Source organism: Emys orbicularis, chromosome 3 (genome assembly GCF_028017835.1).
Source record: "Emys orbicularis isolate rEmyOrb1 chromosome 3, rEmyOrb1.hap1, whole genome shotgun sequence".
NCBI classification, from domain to species: Eukaryota; Metazoa; Chordata; order Testudines; family Emydidae; genus Emys; species Emys orbicularis.
This window is the reverse complement of record NC_088685.1, coordinates 113,110,346-113,126,630: the sequence shown is the minus strand read 5'-3', so window position 1 is coordinate 113,126,630 and position 16,285 is coordinate 113,110,346. Positions and strand designations below refer to the sequence as shown.

The 16,285-nt window shown below is 43.3% G+C and overlaps 1 protein-coding gene across 1 annotated transcript in view; it reads left to right on the top strand.

Annotated features, from left to right (window-relative positions):
• The window catches only part of SHPRH (SNF2 histone linker PHD RING helicase), a 138,714-nt gene that overhangs the window by 56,686 nt on the left and 65,743 nt on the right, over nt 1-16,285 (top strand). Inside the window, exons 11-15 of the mRNA XM_065400525.1 lie at nt 1,015-1,093; nt 1,677-1,840; nt 1,930-2,186; nt 5,915-6,036; nt 10,946-11,034. Of these exons, the coding sequence (XP_065256597.1) occupies nt 1,015-1,093; nt 1,677-1,840; nt 1,930-2,186; nt 5,915-6,036; nt 10,946-11,034 (711 nt within the window). The remainder of the gene's footprint in view (nt 1-1,014; nt 1,094-1,676; nt 1,841-1,929; nt 2,187-5,914; nt 6,037-10,945; nt 11,035-16,285) is intronic.

Below are 16,285 nucleotides of genomic sequence, written 5' to 3'. Positions count from 1 at the left end.
GTTCTGCTTTATATCAGTTTTCTGTAGTACAGGAGTTCTCACTCTTCCATAGAGTGAATGTCTTAATAAGTGTGTATCACTTCCACTCCCCCAAATTATTATTTAACATCCATATAGCAAATACATCAATTGCTTACATGTAAAAGTAATGTCAGGGAAGTATTTAATGTAATTTTAGCTGTCTTTTAATGGGAGTTACAGCTAGAAACGAGGAGAGCCAGGACCATATTTACAGCAAACTCTCTCTGGAACATGCAAGGGTATTAGAGGTAGCAATCTGAGACCTGTTGCTCTGGATCAGTTCCTTTCTTTTACATGTAAGCAGATGCTGTAGTTGCCACACATGTAGGGAAATCTGTGTTTGTGGAATCAAAGTTACTAAGTTCTCTTACTGTACTAATGACCCTGATGTTTCTCTTCATCAGCCCAGGCACACTATCTTCTTGCCCATCCTTTATTATTATGTTAATGAAAAAACTATCTGTCTCTTACCTGTCAATCAAAAATACTGCTCTCCACAGGCAACTTAGGTGAGTAGCACAGTTGCCAACTTTCAGGCGGTAAATAAGCACACCGACTTTCACAATAAGCCAAAAATCAAGCTAATCCCATTTCAAAACAAGGCCCAAACAAGCCAATCCATAAGAACCCCAACACTCTATTGTGACTAGATCCCCCCCGGTGTGCAGTCTGAGACTGTGGTGGGCCCACTGTGCACCCTGACTCTCTTTCCCCCCCATGCCCCTGCTTGCCCCCCCTTGCCTCTGCATGCCAAGAGCTGATCAAAAAAAGAATCAACAAGCTACAAGCCCAAAACTAGCCAACAAGCAGTTCACAAGCCAATTAAGCCAAAAACAAGCCCAATTTTCACAGGTTTGGCATATCTGGTGAGTAGTGTTTTGCAAAGCTGACACATAGTCATGGTTCTTCAGAGTGAGTGAGTGAGCTTTTTCTTGGTTCTTGAGGTCTTTTCATGTATTTCTACTTATTGCTATTCCTGTCTTCTCTCATTAGGCTGCAGAAATGGCACTCCGTTTGAGTGGAATCAATCGCTGGTGTGTCAGTGGCACTCCTGTACAGCGAGGATTAGAAGGTAAGCTTTGTGTGGTTTTTTTCCCCCAGATGTATTGGGGCTCCAGGAGAGACAACTAAACTTGCCAATTTTGATATTCCTATCCTAGATTCCTGCAGTAGATATTTTATATTCCTAGAGAAGAATGCTTATAGATTGTAAGACTTAACTGATTTCCTTTGTCATAATATTAAGATGCTATTGAGGGAATGAAACTCTACTGAATTACAGCCACTGCTGGGGTGGTAGGCAGTAAGCAATTGTGCATTGCAGGTTACAAAATAATGATGGAGAGCAGTATTATTATTATTTTTTAAACAAGATCCTAGGGAAAACTCTTAACTCCTATGGAAAGTGTCATATGATCTTTAAAGTTATACAGAACAGACAGGACCTTGATATTTAAGGTCTCAGCTGAAAGACCACAGCACACAGTAAACTGCATGGAGCTTCATCTGTTTTCTGCAGAAGGGCGATGAACTGAGTCTGCTTGTGTGATTTAAGCACTTAGGTATTTCAAACCTGGTGACATTACTGTAGAAATTTTTTTTTGGTGTGGCGTTCTAAAATAGCATACAGTAAAGTAATATTCTTCTTTTATCAGATCTATATGGCTTAGTGCTTTTTCTTGGAGTTGATCCTTACTGGGTCAAACATTGGTGGGATCAGCTTCTGTATCGACCTTACTGTAGGAAAAACCCTCAGCCTCTCTACAATCTAATTGCCAACATAATGTGGAGATCAGCAAAGAAGGACGTGATTGATCAAGTAAATATGGACTTTAAAAAAATTGTATGTAAATAGCACTTTCACCAAAAACATTTTATTTATTTATTTTATTTTATTTTACTTTGCAGATTCAGATTCCCCCTCAGACAGAAGATGTACACTGGCTTCACTTTTCTCCTGTGGAGAGACACTTTTATCATCGTCAGCATGAAGTGTGCTGCCAAGATGCGCTAGCAAAACTCAGGAAGATTTCTGATTGGACTCTTAAACTTAGCAGCTTGGACAGGAGGACGGTCACTTCTATTCTGTACCCTTTGCTGCGGCTGAGGCAGGCCTGCTGTCATCCACAAGCTGTTCGTGGGGAATTCTTGCCATTGCAGAAAAGGTGAATTTTACCACTGCTTAAATTGGGTGCTGAGGGCTTGATCCTACACTCATTGAAATCAATGGCAAAGCTCCCATTGAATTTAATGGTACAGGATCAGGGGCCAATGTTGTTACAGTAAGTCAAAAATTATACCTGCTAGTTGAGCCACTTGCAGCTATGCTGAATCAGGCATGATCTTATCTGATGTCAGAAGCTGAGAAGGGTGTAATAAGGTTATTATTCCTAGTAATTCCTAGGTGCCTGAGAAAGTGATTTTGATTGTTCTGTATTTGGCACTCTTCCAGGGACTGACCTTTTACTATGATGAAGAGGGGCACTGTGCTGGTGGAGTTACCATATTTATGATTGGATACAAAACTGAGATCCTAAATTCAGTGGAATTTATTTTTTGTCTTCCCTGTTTGCTGATAAACATTGCACTAGAGCATGAGAACTTGAAAAATGAAACTGACTAGGAAAAAACAAGTGAGCCTATTTAGCCTGCAGGATTCATTGTCTATAAGAAGAGTTATTCACAAAGTGAATAAACAGCACAATATAGGTTTGTTTAAAACATTGTTTTAAATAAACTGTTATTAACAAAGAACTTTTGTGTTTTAAAATAAATTTAGGGCTAGACTTTCAAAATCTGTTTGCATACTTTTGTGTGCACACTTGTAAAGATCTTCCCTTCCCCTCACATGCACCCCAGAAGGCCATCACTGCACCAGCCCTGTCTTTAGCCAAAAATAGTTTAATACTGCTCCTTTTGAGCAAGTGAGTGCTGCTCTTTGGCTAGCAACAGTGGGTTGCTAGAGAGCAAGGTATAGGTGCATAATCCTATGCCAGGGACTGAGAGCACTGTCTTTTCTGCATTTTTTTTTAAGCTCTTGCTGCCACAGGCAGGAAAGAATCAAGTTTGTCCCTTAATGTGAATGTATTTCTTCTATTTTCAACCACTTTTTCCTTTGTTCCTCTGTGCTCTCTTCACGCCTTTCCTGTGTGTCTATCCCTCTGTGTCCTTAGTTCCTCCTCCTCCTCTCTCCTGGCAGGGCACCTTCAGTGTAGAATTATGCCTGTCTGCTGCTGTAGCTACTGCACAACAGCACAATCTGTTGTAGGACTTTCCTGCCTGATAGTTTTAAAACTCTGGAAGCATGGGTGGAACATGGGAAATACCAGTATTCCCACCAATCCATAGCACATTACTGTTTGAGTACTGCCAAACATTCCAATGATGTACACGGGCAGCATACAAGCCGTGCTGCTGAATGCACCAGGAATATCCTAGCACTGCATTGATTTCAGTGGAATGTTGATGAGTGACAGCAGCATAGCAATTGCAGTGGAGGATTAGCAATAAAAGATGAACCCCCAGTAAACACATTGTAAGAAAAGGCAGTTTGGAGACACTGTTTATATATTTTCTTGTGAACAAGTCCTGTCTGTAGCAATGGACCATTCCCAGAACATGCAGAAGATTTCGCTTATGGCTTCCTTTATTTGCATGTGAATAAACAAGAATTCAAGGCCCAGTATTGTGGTGAATAGGAGAATTGGATTGAAACAAGGAAACTGACGCCTGGAGTGTGTTCTATGAGAGTGTTAATTTTATCATTATCTGGTAAAGGCAGTGAGTAAGGCTGTCTAGCCATTCCTAAACAGGATACCTTTTAGGTTTTCCTAGAATTTAAACTGAATCAGGAACTTCTCTTGAAATTGATTATTAGTCTCAGATTGTTCAAAGTAAATGAATTAAGGGCTTGTCTATACTTAAAATGCTACAGCAGCACAGCTGTAGCGCTTCAGTGTAGATGCTACCTGTCGGAGTAGGTAATCCACCTCCCTGAGAGGTAGTAGCTAGGTTGATGGCAGAATTCTTTTGTTGATCTAGCCCTGTCTACATGGGGACTTGGGTTGGCTTAACTACGCAGCTTAGGGGTGTAGATTTTTCAAAACCCGACCAACATAGTTAAACCAACCTAATTTTCTAGTGTAGATCAGACCTTACAAATTATGAAACTATGTGCTATTTTTGTTTTGCTTTTAGAAATTTCTTTTGCTCTCCATGCTTATGAAAATGAAAGATTAATAGCACTGGCTAGAGCTAAGCAGAATATGAGCAGCAGATGCATTGCATATTTGCCAGTACAGCCAGAAATGTAGCTCAGTATAAATTGCAGTTTTAAATCAATAGCACCTCCATCTCCCACACTGGAATGGCAGCAGGAACATTGAAACTTTAGATAGCAGGAGCAAAGGTAAGGGGAAACCTTAGTATGGGGTAGTCAATTACTTTTTGTCAAGGTCCTAATTTCTTGGTCAAGATATAGTCAAGGTCCAGACTCCAGAGAAGAAGAAAAAAAAATGCAGTAATGATGATACTAAGTAAATAAAAATATTTCACATCTGTTCAAAAGCATCTGGCGGTCTGGATTTGGCCTGTGGTCCCCCTGTTGGCTACCCCTGCCTTAGTAGGTACTGCAGTATTACTGGTAGGGGAAGATGGGGCCCAGCCAATGCGGCCTCTCCCTGCCTTCACATCCTGGATCCAGACTGTGCAGGGGATGTACAGGACATGAGGAACAATACAATACCCCTTCATCCCCAAGCCAAGAAATTCCAGGGAGGAGCCAGCCCTGGAACCAGAATCTCAAGCTGGCAGGTTAAGGGACAGAAGCAGCCTAGCAGGGACTGTTGGACACTAATGTGATGTGGCTGATTTCTACCGTTTTTACTCTGGTCATTCTCTTCTCATGCTGATTGCTTGTCTGGTTCAACATCCTCCTGCCCAAACTCTTCATTTCAGCCTGACTCCAGCGGCCCTCCATGCTCCCTTCATTCTTCCCTCCCTCTTTCTTCTCCCCTGCCCTTTCCCTTTCACCCCTCTCCTTCCCTTTTTCTTTCTATTTAGCTAATCTCCTGCTAACTAAACCCCACTCAGAGAATTAAAAAAAGTTAAAGGAAGGAAAACATAGTGTAACTAATGTGTCATTTGCCAACCATCACTCTGTTCACTCGCTTGTATTGTTATATCTCCTTTCCCCTGTACTTTGTTTTGTCTATTTAGATTTGCTCATGAATTGTTGCTTATTCTTCATTTGTACAACCCCTAACACAATGGGATCCCTTTTTCAGTTGGCCCTTATGTGTATCAGCAATACAAATAATAATAATTAAAGTAAAAGCAGAAAGACCTATTACAATGTGGAAACATCTCTTTACCGCAATACATACTCTCAGGCCCCTGAGAGTCTGGTGGAGCTGTCATGTTGCTGAAGTAATGAATTGGTCCCTGAGGGAAGGTGCTTTTAAAAATGGATTGTATAGCTCTTTCTCTACAAGAATGGCCTTTATTTCCTTGTCTCTGGAGGAATGGTGCTGTATTGTTGAAGTGTAGAGACTTGGACATAGTGGCTCTGAATGAAGGAATGGGAGAAATTCCTGACAGTGGAGTTCTGACAGGTCTGCTTTTCCCAACTCTCCACAGCGTGGGGGAGTTCATTCCTATTCTCTTGACATATACCCTCAGTTAGATTAGTGATTGGGGCACTAGATGTGTGCAGACGCTGCAGCTGAAAGAGTGACTGCTAAAACTAAATCATGTCACTCTATTGTCCTTGAGAATATTTATCATGTGGCAAACATATGTTTGCATGATATACCTGCCATGCATAATATGACCTTTCATGCAAGTGTAGTGTCTGTTTTTCTTTCAAATTTGATCCATTAGATCTTTATTTCAGCACCATGACCATGGAGGAGCTACTGACTTCACTGCAGAAGAAATGTCGAACCGAATGTGAGGAAGCCCATCGACAACTGGTGTGTGCTCTCAATGGTTTAGCTGGTATCCATATAATTAAAGGTAAAAGCAGATTGCTACAGTATGTTACTTCACGCTGTCTGATGGGCGAGTCATGAGGTTAGCTATCATCATAGCAAAATGGCAGGTCCATTGATTTCAGGGAAAAGTGCATATGCGGTCACAAAAAACTGGAACATCATACAGGCAGCATCTGCAGTGCCAACACATTTCTCTGGACTGACAGGGAAGAAAGAGGTGCAGTATATTGGGAGCTACATCACAGCACTTCCAATTTTTTTAATCCCGTAACACTTTTTCTATGTTCACTTTTTAAGGTCTAATCAAGAGAGGATAAAAGCAACAAATCTAGCTTGATTCTGCTATCACACTGGTGTAATTCAACTGTAACTCCATTGAAGTCCATTGAGTTGCACTAGTGTAAAACTGGTGCAGATGAGGTGAATTAGGGCCATTATTTTCTCACTTTTGTTAGGGCTATGACAGTGGCTACTGTGACAGATACAATGGACACTTGGAATATCCAAAGATTCTTGTATCAACTTTGTAAAAGTTATGTGTATCTTTCTGGGGTAGGGATTATATTCTGGCTTCATGTGGGAACTAAAGGGTTTCCTGGAAGAATTAAAATCACTAGATGAAAACAACAAGGAGTCTGGTGGCACCTTAAAGACTAGCAGATTTATTTGGGCATAAGCTTTCGTGGGTAAAAACCTCACTTCTTCGGATGCACCGAAGAAGTGAGGTTTTTACCCACGAAAGCTTATGCCCAAATAAATCTGTTAGTCTTTAAGGTGCCACCAGACTCCTTGTTGTTTTTGTAGATACAGACTAACACGGCTACCCCCTGATACTAATCACTAGATGGTGACTAATGCAAATCCCTAGGCAGATAACCAGTCTGGAGAAGCCTCACCCCGGTGGAAAATTGCATAAACTGGTTTGATCTGGTTCAAGAATATATTGTTTTGGGTTCTTTGTTTGCCAGTAAACTGACAACCTTGAAGTAGGGAGAGAGGTCACACTCTCCTGATCCAAGAATGGACATGAGACTGTGAGCCAGAGGGACAGGCCCTGTGATAGTACCTGCCAGGGTCTCCATGTGGAAGATGGGTGACAAGCTAAGACTTCATATAAGTTGTTTATTGTTTGAGATGTTTTCTCTATAATGCTTTAGTTGTGAATAAATAGTGCTTTCCTTTATGAAGGCTGGCTGGTCACAGGTTAACCCTGTCATTGCCCCTGAAAGAATAGGACCATAAGTGCTGAACTAAAGTCAGACTTGCTGAGGTGATCAGAATGAATTTCAGGGAAGATCGGTGCCTAAATACCCAGCCTAGAGAGAACAGGAGTACTTGTGGCACCTTAGAGACTAACAAATTTATTAGAGCATAAGCTTTCGTGGGCTACAACCCACTTCTTCGGATGCATATAGAGTGAAACATATATTGAGGAGATATATATACACACATACAGAGAGCATGAACAGGTGGGAGTTGTCTTACCAACTCTGAGAGGCCAGTTAAGTAAGAGAAAAAAAACTTTTGAAGTGATAATCAAGATAGCTCAGTACAGACAGTTTGATAAGAAGCAAGTGTGAAAATACTTACAAGGGGAGATAGATTCAATGTTTGTAATGGCTCAGCCATTCCCAGTACTGAGCTATCTTGATTATCACTTCAAAAGTTTTTTTTCTCTTACTTAATTGGCCTCTCAGAGTTGGTAAGACAACTCCCACCTGTTCATGCTCTCTGTATGTGTGTATATATATCTCCTCAATATATGTTTCACTCTATATGCATCCGAAGAAGTGGGTTGTAGCCCACGAAAGCTTATGCTCTAATAAATTTGTTAGTCTCTAAGGTGCCACAAGTACTCCTGTTCTTTTTGCGGATACAGACTAACACGGCTGCTACTCTGAAGCCTAGAGAGAGTGTCACAGGACTCTCCTGAGAAGGGTGATGGCTAGAGCAGTTTGGTCGGGAGTCTGAGCGGCTTTTTTTTTTTTTTCTTCGGCGCGGCAGGGGGTGCGTGCTCTTTACTGATAGGGGTGCGCGATCAAAAAAGTTTGGAGACCACTGGGCTAGAGGCCAGAGATCTAAGAGGGGTGAGAGACTGGGTCAGAGATGCAGCTACCTCTGGAACTGTGACAGCTACATCAAAGCTTTTGTGCAGGTAATAGAACTGCAAACATGTAACTAGCAAAGAGTGGCAAGAGTGGAAGTATGTGTGGTGCTCTAATTTATCAGAAACATTTTTTGTCCTTTGCACATTCATTCTAGTCACTAAACTTTGCTTCTTTAATCTAATGGTCAGTGAAATCTTTGGCTTCTTCCCTAGAATATTATGACATTATATAGTATTTTAAACATTTTAGTAAAATGAGACACAAAAAGCCTCAATAACACACAAAGTGAAATTGCATTTCACTTTCAATATCATATAACATATGGATGCTTTTGCAACATTGTTTGTAAGTGGTAATAGATTTTAATGGCATCAATAGCAAGGATTGATACTGCCATTTGAAGTTGAAGGTACAAAAGATAACCAATTTGGTAACAGTGATGACAGCACTTTCCGCCCCCAAGTCTGGAGCAATTGCTGTGTACACAGAGAATGTAAGAAATACAAGAAGTCATTATGTTGTTGCCATTGCAAATACTGTTTAGTTGAAGGAATATTAGCATATAAATGGTAGTGTAGATTCCAGTTGAATCAGTGTGGGGGTTCTGTGAGTTCTAATCAGAAATCTGAAAAATGAAGCAAGGAGAAATAATTGTGTGAATCTGTTACCAAGTAGCATAATTTACTTGGATGCTTAGTTCTAAATGTTCATAGCAAAAGTACAGCTGGTTTATTTTTTTTGCCAAGTGATCCTTGTTAAAACTAATGAGTTGCATGGAATTACCTCCCCACCCCCTTAGTTATAGTATTAGTACTCATTTTTAAAACAATCTTGTATGAATAAATATATAAGGATAAGTATAAATTTTGTTCAGTTCCTTCCCACTTGCATCTATTAATCGGATGTTGTCCTGATAATTACCAGTGAACTCTGAAGTGTGTAGTGAAGTGAAGTGTACTATGTTTTGTAACACCTAGTAGTTCAGATAAATCAAATCACATAATGTCATTTTTAGTTAAGCTGCATTAACTTCAACAGTCTCTTCAGTTTACCTTTTCTTCTTCCAATAAAGCTTTTACTAGGCTAGCGGCTCTCAACCTTTCCAGACTACTGTATCCCTTTCAGGAATCTGATTTGTCTTGTGTACCCCCAAGTTTCATCTCATTTAAAAACTACTTGCTTTCAAAATCAGATATAAAAATACAAAATTGTCTCTGCACACTGAAAAATTGCGTACTTTCTCATTTTTACCATATAATTATAAAATAAATCAACTGGAATATAAATATTGTACTTACATTTCAGTGTATAAAATATAGAGCAGTATAAACAAATAATTGTCTGTATGAAATTTTAGTTTATACTGACTACACAAGTGTTTATGTTGCCTGTTGTAAAACTAGGCAAATATCTAGATGAGTTGATGTACCCCCTGGAAGACCTCTGCATACCCCCAGAGGTACGTGTACCCCTGGTTGAGAACCACTGTACTAGACAACTTCCCCATCCTGTAAATTGCTACCACTTTTCAAGATATTTGGAACTAGAAAAGGGCTTTCACCATTATCTTACTGTCCACCCTTACATTTTTATGTCCCATGGACTACCACACTCCTTCAAAAGTTTCCCCAGACTATTAATTTGGTTACCTATCTTCTGTTTATTGTTGGAGTCGAAGAAAGCATACATAATTGTGTTTTTATGATTTACAAATATAGCTTCAAGTAAATATCAGTTAATTTCTTCCTCAAGGTGCACATGGCCTCTTAAACTATAATTGCACTCTGAAAAGTGATTGTGAAAATGGCACAAGAGAGGGTAAATAATGGATTTTTTGGTTTGGTGGCAATTCTGAAAACCAAAAATGAAATTTTTTGGTAAATCAAAATAATTTAGAGGGTCAAAATAAAACATTGTGACTGAGGGCATTTTGACAAAAGCAGAGGACTAGATTCACAAAAAGGTCAGTGGGGAGAATGTGGAGAAGTTGTAGTAGGAGGTGGCTTCCTTTTAAAACCTTTTGCCCCGTGGTTAGGGAACGCATCTGGGATGCGGGAAACATGAGTTGAAATTCCTCCTTCTACTTCTATGTGGAGAAGGGGTTTGAACATGGGTCTTCCATATTGCAGGAGAGTGCTCTAGCCATTAGGCTATGGGACATTGTGGTATGTGTTTTTCTCAATCTCTCCTGTTGAACCTGTTCCACTTTTTATAAATAATTAAATAGCCATTGGAACAGAGCCATTGAAACTGAGTCTCCCACTTCCTTGGTGAGTGTCCTAACCACCAACTATAGAATCATTCTGATTCTTTCCCTGCCCCGGTGACTATTCATTGTTATTGATAGTGGCGATTCATAGTCATGAACTGGCAAATTCTGCATTCAGTTGCACCAGTACAGTGGGTGTTGTAATCGATGGGTTTGCATTAAGGCTGAATTTGAAGTTTGAAAATATAACATGCAGAATTCTGCTTGACTCTGAAACCATCATGTGTTTGCAGGTCTGACAATTGCAAAAATCATGTTTAACTTGGAAACAGACTGTTTGCTCTGGAAGTCATTGAGAAACAACAAACATGGTACCCCACAATGCCATTCTTATAGACTTACTTTTCAGAGTAGAACTCCACTATGTTGGGTAAAACATTCTTCTTCAATTGGTGTTTTAAAATAGGCAATTTACAACAACCAAAAAACCAGCAAGTAAATAGTAGACGGTCCCTCTGAAGGCATCTTACATATGTTAGAGATAATGGCCATTTGTGGCCATTTGGAAATAGAAATCATGTTGTGTTGGTTCTAAGTGGATTTGAATTCTTCAGATGAATATGCATTGGCAGCAGACCTGTACAGAGAGGTGTTGCGTTCCTCTGAAGAGCACAAAGAAAAGCTCAAAACAGATTCGCTGCAAGTGAGTATGCATTTAAGTTCACATGCATTTTTTAAATAAACATGTCAACATATACTTGACTGTTCAGTTAAATTTCTTATGCAGCTATTTCTCATAGGGGCTTGCCAAAGGGACACTGTTAACTTGTTCTGTCTTCAAATATAACATACTCTAAACCAGTGGTGTTCAAACTGCGGGTCGGGACCCAGTACTGAGTCGCGGAATGTAAGGCACTGGGTCGTGGTGGCTCTGGTCAGTCCCGTCGGCAGTGCTGCCCGGTTAAGGCAGGCTAGCTTCTACCTGTTCTGACACCGCGCTGTGCTCCGGAAGCGGCCAGCAGCAGGTCTGGCTCCTAGGCAGGGGGGGCCATGGGGCTCCGTGCTCTGCCCCTGCCCTGAGCAATGGCTCCGCTGCGGGGGGGGAGGGTGGTCCCTGTGGGCGAGAGCCGCATGGAGCCGCTTGCACACCTCCGCCTAGGAGCTGGACCTGCTGCTGGCCACTTCCAGGACACAGCGCGGTCCGTGGTGCCAGGACAGGCAGGAAGCCTGCCTTAGCACCCCTGCTGCGCCACCTACCAGGAGCCACCTGAGGTAACCCCGTGCCCCGACCCCGATCCCCTGCTCCAGCCCTGAGCCCCGCCCAAACCTGGAGCCCCTTCCTGCACCCCAAACCCCTCATCCCCGGCCCCACTCCAGAGCCTGCACCACCAGCCCAGAACCCTGACCTCCTCCCGCACCCCAAGCCCCTGCACCAGCCCAGAGCCCCCTCCCACACCCTGAACCCCTCACTCCTACCCTCTGCCCCAGCCCTGAGCCCATCCCACATCCCAAGCCCCTCATCCCCAGCTCCATTGGGTCGCAGGCATCAACAATTTTCTTCAATTGGGTCCCCAGAAAAAAAGTTTAAAAACCACTGCTCTAAACGTTGTGATCTATGAGAAAAGTCCACTGAACTACAGATTTCTTGTTTAAAGCCACCATAGTGTAACAAACTTTTTTTATAAAGCCTTGCCTCTAATTTTTAGTGATGCACCAAAAAAACAATGTGAGCTCCGCTTGCTGGTCTACAATAGAATTTAACAAGCTGTAATGTTGGAGTCTTGCATATCACTGCTAACATCAGTGGTACTAGAGTACAGACAGAGAAATAGACAAAAGGCAGCTGTGATGGTTCCTGGAGAAGTATAAATGGAACTAAGTCAAATTGTTATATCACAAGAAATGATACCTCTAAGAGCATTACAACACAAGAAAGAGAATAAAAAAGTATTGACAGTATCCCTTTAGGAAACTATATTTATATTATGTGAATGTGTATCTCACTAAATCAATTCCCTGCCATTGCAGGGACCTTGGGCAGTGGTGCACCTTTGTCCCTCTTGTGACACACAGTAGTTTAGTCTCTTTAAGATTGTAATACTTTGGTCTAATTCTGATTGCTGGGCTTGTTGTGGGTGTAACTGGGTGGTATTTAGTGGCCTGTGTTACAAAGGAGGTCAGAGTAGATGATCTGATGGTCCCTTGTGGCCTTAAACTCTGACTTTGATATAACAATAATGATGTTAACAAAACTGTACTACTGTAACTTAAGTAAAATGGCAGAAGCTGCTCAGAGTTTATAATTTTTTCCAACTTTTCTGAAGTTTGTCTATTTTAGGGACATATAAACAACTTCTTTCCATATTTATTTTTTAAAAATCATAAAAGAATAAATTTTAAGATAAATGCCTTGCATCTCACGATGGCTTTAAGGAGAACAGCTGTGATCTAGTATATAGAGTACAAAGCAAGAGAATCAAAAAGACATGGGTTCTTTTTTAGACTTTCTCACTGATTTGCTATGAGATCTTGGGGGAGTCAGGTAACCTAGTTGTCTCATTTTTGCCCTCTGTAAACAGGGGTAATAATACCCACCTTCATAAGGTACTTTAAGGCCTGGTCTACACTAGGAGCTTATATCGAATTTAGCGCCGTTACATCGAATTAACCCTGCACCCGTCCACACCAGGAAGCTACTTAGTTCGAAATAGAGCTCTTTTAAATTCGACTTCTGTAATCCTCGAAAACGAGAGGAGTAGCGCTAAATTCGAAATGGCAATATCGAATTAGGCTAGGTGTGGATGGAAATCGACGGTAATAGCTCCGGGAGCTATCCCACAGTGCACCACTCTGTTGACGCTCTGGACAGCAGTCTGAGCTCGGATGCTCTGACCAGCCACACAGGAAAAGCCCCGGGAAAATTTGAATTCCTTTTCCTGTCTGGCCACTTTGAATCTCATTTTCTGTTTGGACAGCGTGGAGAGCTCAGCAGCACTAGCAACGATGCAGAGCTCTCCAGCAGAGTTGGCCGTGCAATCTAATAGAAAGAGGGCCCCAGCATGGACTGATCGGGAGGTCTTGGATCTCATCGCTGTGTGGGGCGATGAGTCCGTGCTTTCAGAGCTGCGCTCCAAAAGAAGGAATGCAAAGATCTATGAGAAGATCTCTAAAGCCATGGCAGAGAGAGGATACAGCCGGGATGCAACGCAGTGCCGCGTGAAAATCAAGGAGCTGAGACAAGGCTACCAAAAAACCAAAGAGGCAAACCGACGCTCCGGATCCCAGCCCCACACATCACGTTTCTACGAGGCACTGCATTCCATCCTAGGTGCGGCCGCCACCACTACCCCACCAGTGACCGTGGACTCCGAGGATGGGATATTGTCCACGGCCGGTTCCTCCTCGGAAATGTTAGGTGACGGGGAAGATGAGGAAGGAGATGAGGAGGACGAGGCAGTCGACAGCGCTTGCACCGCTGATTTCAACGACAGCCAGGAGCTCTTCATCACCCTTACCGAGATCCCCTACCAACCGTCCACAGCCCTTACCCCGGACACCGAATCAGGGGAAGGATCAAGCAGTGAGTGCTTTAAACATCTAAACATTTCATTTTAACATAAGTGGAATATTTATATTGTTAAGAATGGGCTTTTCAGTCACTCAGTTAAACATAGAAACTTTTATTAATAACAAAACAGGAATAATAACTATATCAGTAATTTGTTGTTCATGATTTAGTTGGCTTAGTAAACTTTTTTCTACTAACTATGTATAGAAAATCAAGTACTGTCCGGATATTCATGATTAGTCCACAACACGGCCCCTCCACTCTGTAGTCCGTTATGCTCAACTTAAAGGAAAAGGCGGTCAATGTGCCCGGGAATGGACAGACAGTCCTCCTGTGATAGCTCCGCATAGCTCTCCTGGAGGTACCGCTCCAGCATGCGCACGAGGTTCAACGGCAGGGCAATCTTGTTTGGTCCCCCGTGGTAGCACACGTTCCCACGCCATGAGTCCATGAGGTAGTCGGGGATCAGTGCGCGGCACAGCATGGCGGCATATGGCCCAGGCCTCTGCATGCATTCACGCAGCATCCTTCCCCTCTCGGTCTCCGAGATCCTCATGAGGGTTATGTCACACATGACGCCCTGCTTTAAATTAGGGAGGGGAATGTTAGTATTTGGACTGCTTTACAGCCACGCGGTGGAGGCGGCAGAGGGGCAGCATACAGGGATCTTTCCCGGGGACAGCCGCGAGGTGGTGGGACAGGGGCAGAGCTCATGCTTCCCTGATTGCTGCCAGCAGAGAGTGGCCTTGCATTCAGTGCGAAAGGAGCCCAGTGCTACTATTACATGTTTAAGCTGCCACAAGTCTACGGCTTACCATGTTTTCCCGCAGCAGAAGTAGAGGTGTCCTGCAACGCTTCTCTGATCGCAACTGCAGGACCCCAGACACATAAGGCGAGGGCCGAAAATTCGACCTTGTCCTGAGTGCGCATGTGAAAGGTGCAGTGCATGGTGTTGTTCACAGAGAAAGACTATGCTCTTTGTTAGCAACTTCATTTATCTGTCTCAGGAATTTACTCCCTTTTTCCCATTCCAACAGACACATCTGCGACTGTCTCCCAACCCAGCCTGGCATCACACTCCCAGAGGCTAGCGCAGATTAGAAGAAGGAAGAGAAAAACTCGTGAAGACATGTTTTATGAACTTATGGAGTGCTCACGAGAGCAGGCAGCCCAGACGACACAGTGGAGGGAGAACTTGTCACAAATGCACAGAGCAGTCATGGAACGGGAGGAGAGGTGGCGCCAGGAGGACCAGCAGGCTACTCAAACCCTGCTTGGACTAATGAGGGAGCAAACGGAGACGCTCCGGCGCCTAGTGGATGTTCTGCAAGACCGGAGGCAGGAGGACAGAGCACTGCTGCTGTCTATCTCTAACCGCCCTCCCCCGCCACCAAGTCCCACACCCCCCTCACCAAAAGTACAAAGAAGGAGGGGCGGCAAGGGCCGTTAAAACTTTCAGTCGGCCCCTGCACACTGCTGCAGCACTGGAAGGCTCTCGTTCCACAAAGTTTGAAAAGTCCTTTCCTACCCATCTCACACTAGCCCATGTCCAAGTTTCCTTCCCCCCCCCCCCCTTTTCATGTGCGGTTCGTAATAAAACATCGGTTTCTGTTAAGTACTGTTTCCGAGAGTGTCTTTTGGAGGGGATTCTGTCTGAAGGGGGGGAAGGGGTTTGTTACTTGGACAGGACAGTCACCTGTAGCAGGCTACAGAGGCGGGGGCAGGTCCAGCATCAGGACACATACACAGCACAGTCACCAGTTACCCTGGTCAGTCTGAGAGGCGGTTTTCTTGTTCTGGGGTGCGAGGGGGATTGATCTGTGACTTTGTGTCGGGGGAGGGCAGTTAGAGATCCTATGCCGCGGTCCTTATCCTGGATCACAGAGCCACGCAGCAGGGGATCTGTTACCCTCCGCCCCCTGCCAGAAAGTCACTTGGCCGACACATACATCCAGTCCCGCCCAGGACTGCTGGCAGGCTGCGTTGAAACAACCAATGCAGCACTGCGGAGCCTGTCATTCCCGGACTTTAGAAGCATCATTTGCATCAAAACAGTAAGCCCGCCCCCCGCCACAGTCTGCGTCCCCGGTTTAAAACATTCCCGCGAAAACAGTAAAAAAGAGAACCTTCTTCATTAACAGAACAGAACAGATTTTATTTGTTGGGAAGGTGGGGAAGGGGGTATGTAACTTGGAAGGATAGTCAACAGTAACTGGGTAAAGAAACGGGGGCAGGTTCAGCATCTCTGTCCACAAAGTAAAAAGTCACTGGAGACCCTGTTCAGTCAGGAACCTGGCTTTCAAAGCCTCCCTGATGCACAGTGCGTCCCGCTGTGATCTTCTAATCGCCCTGCTGTCTGGCTGGACGTAATCAGAAGCCAGGCTAT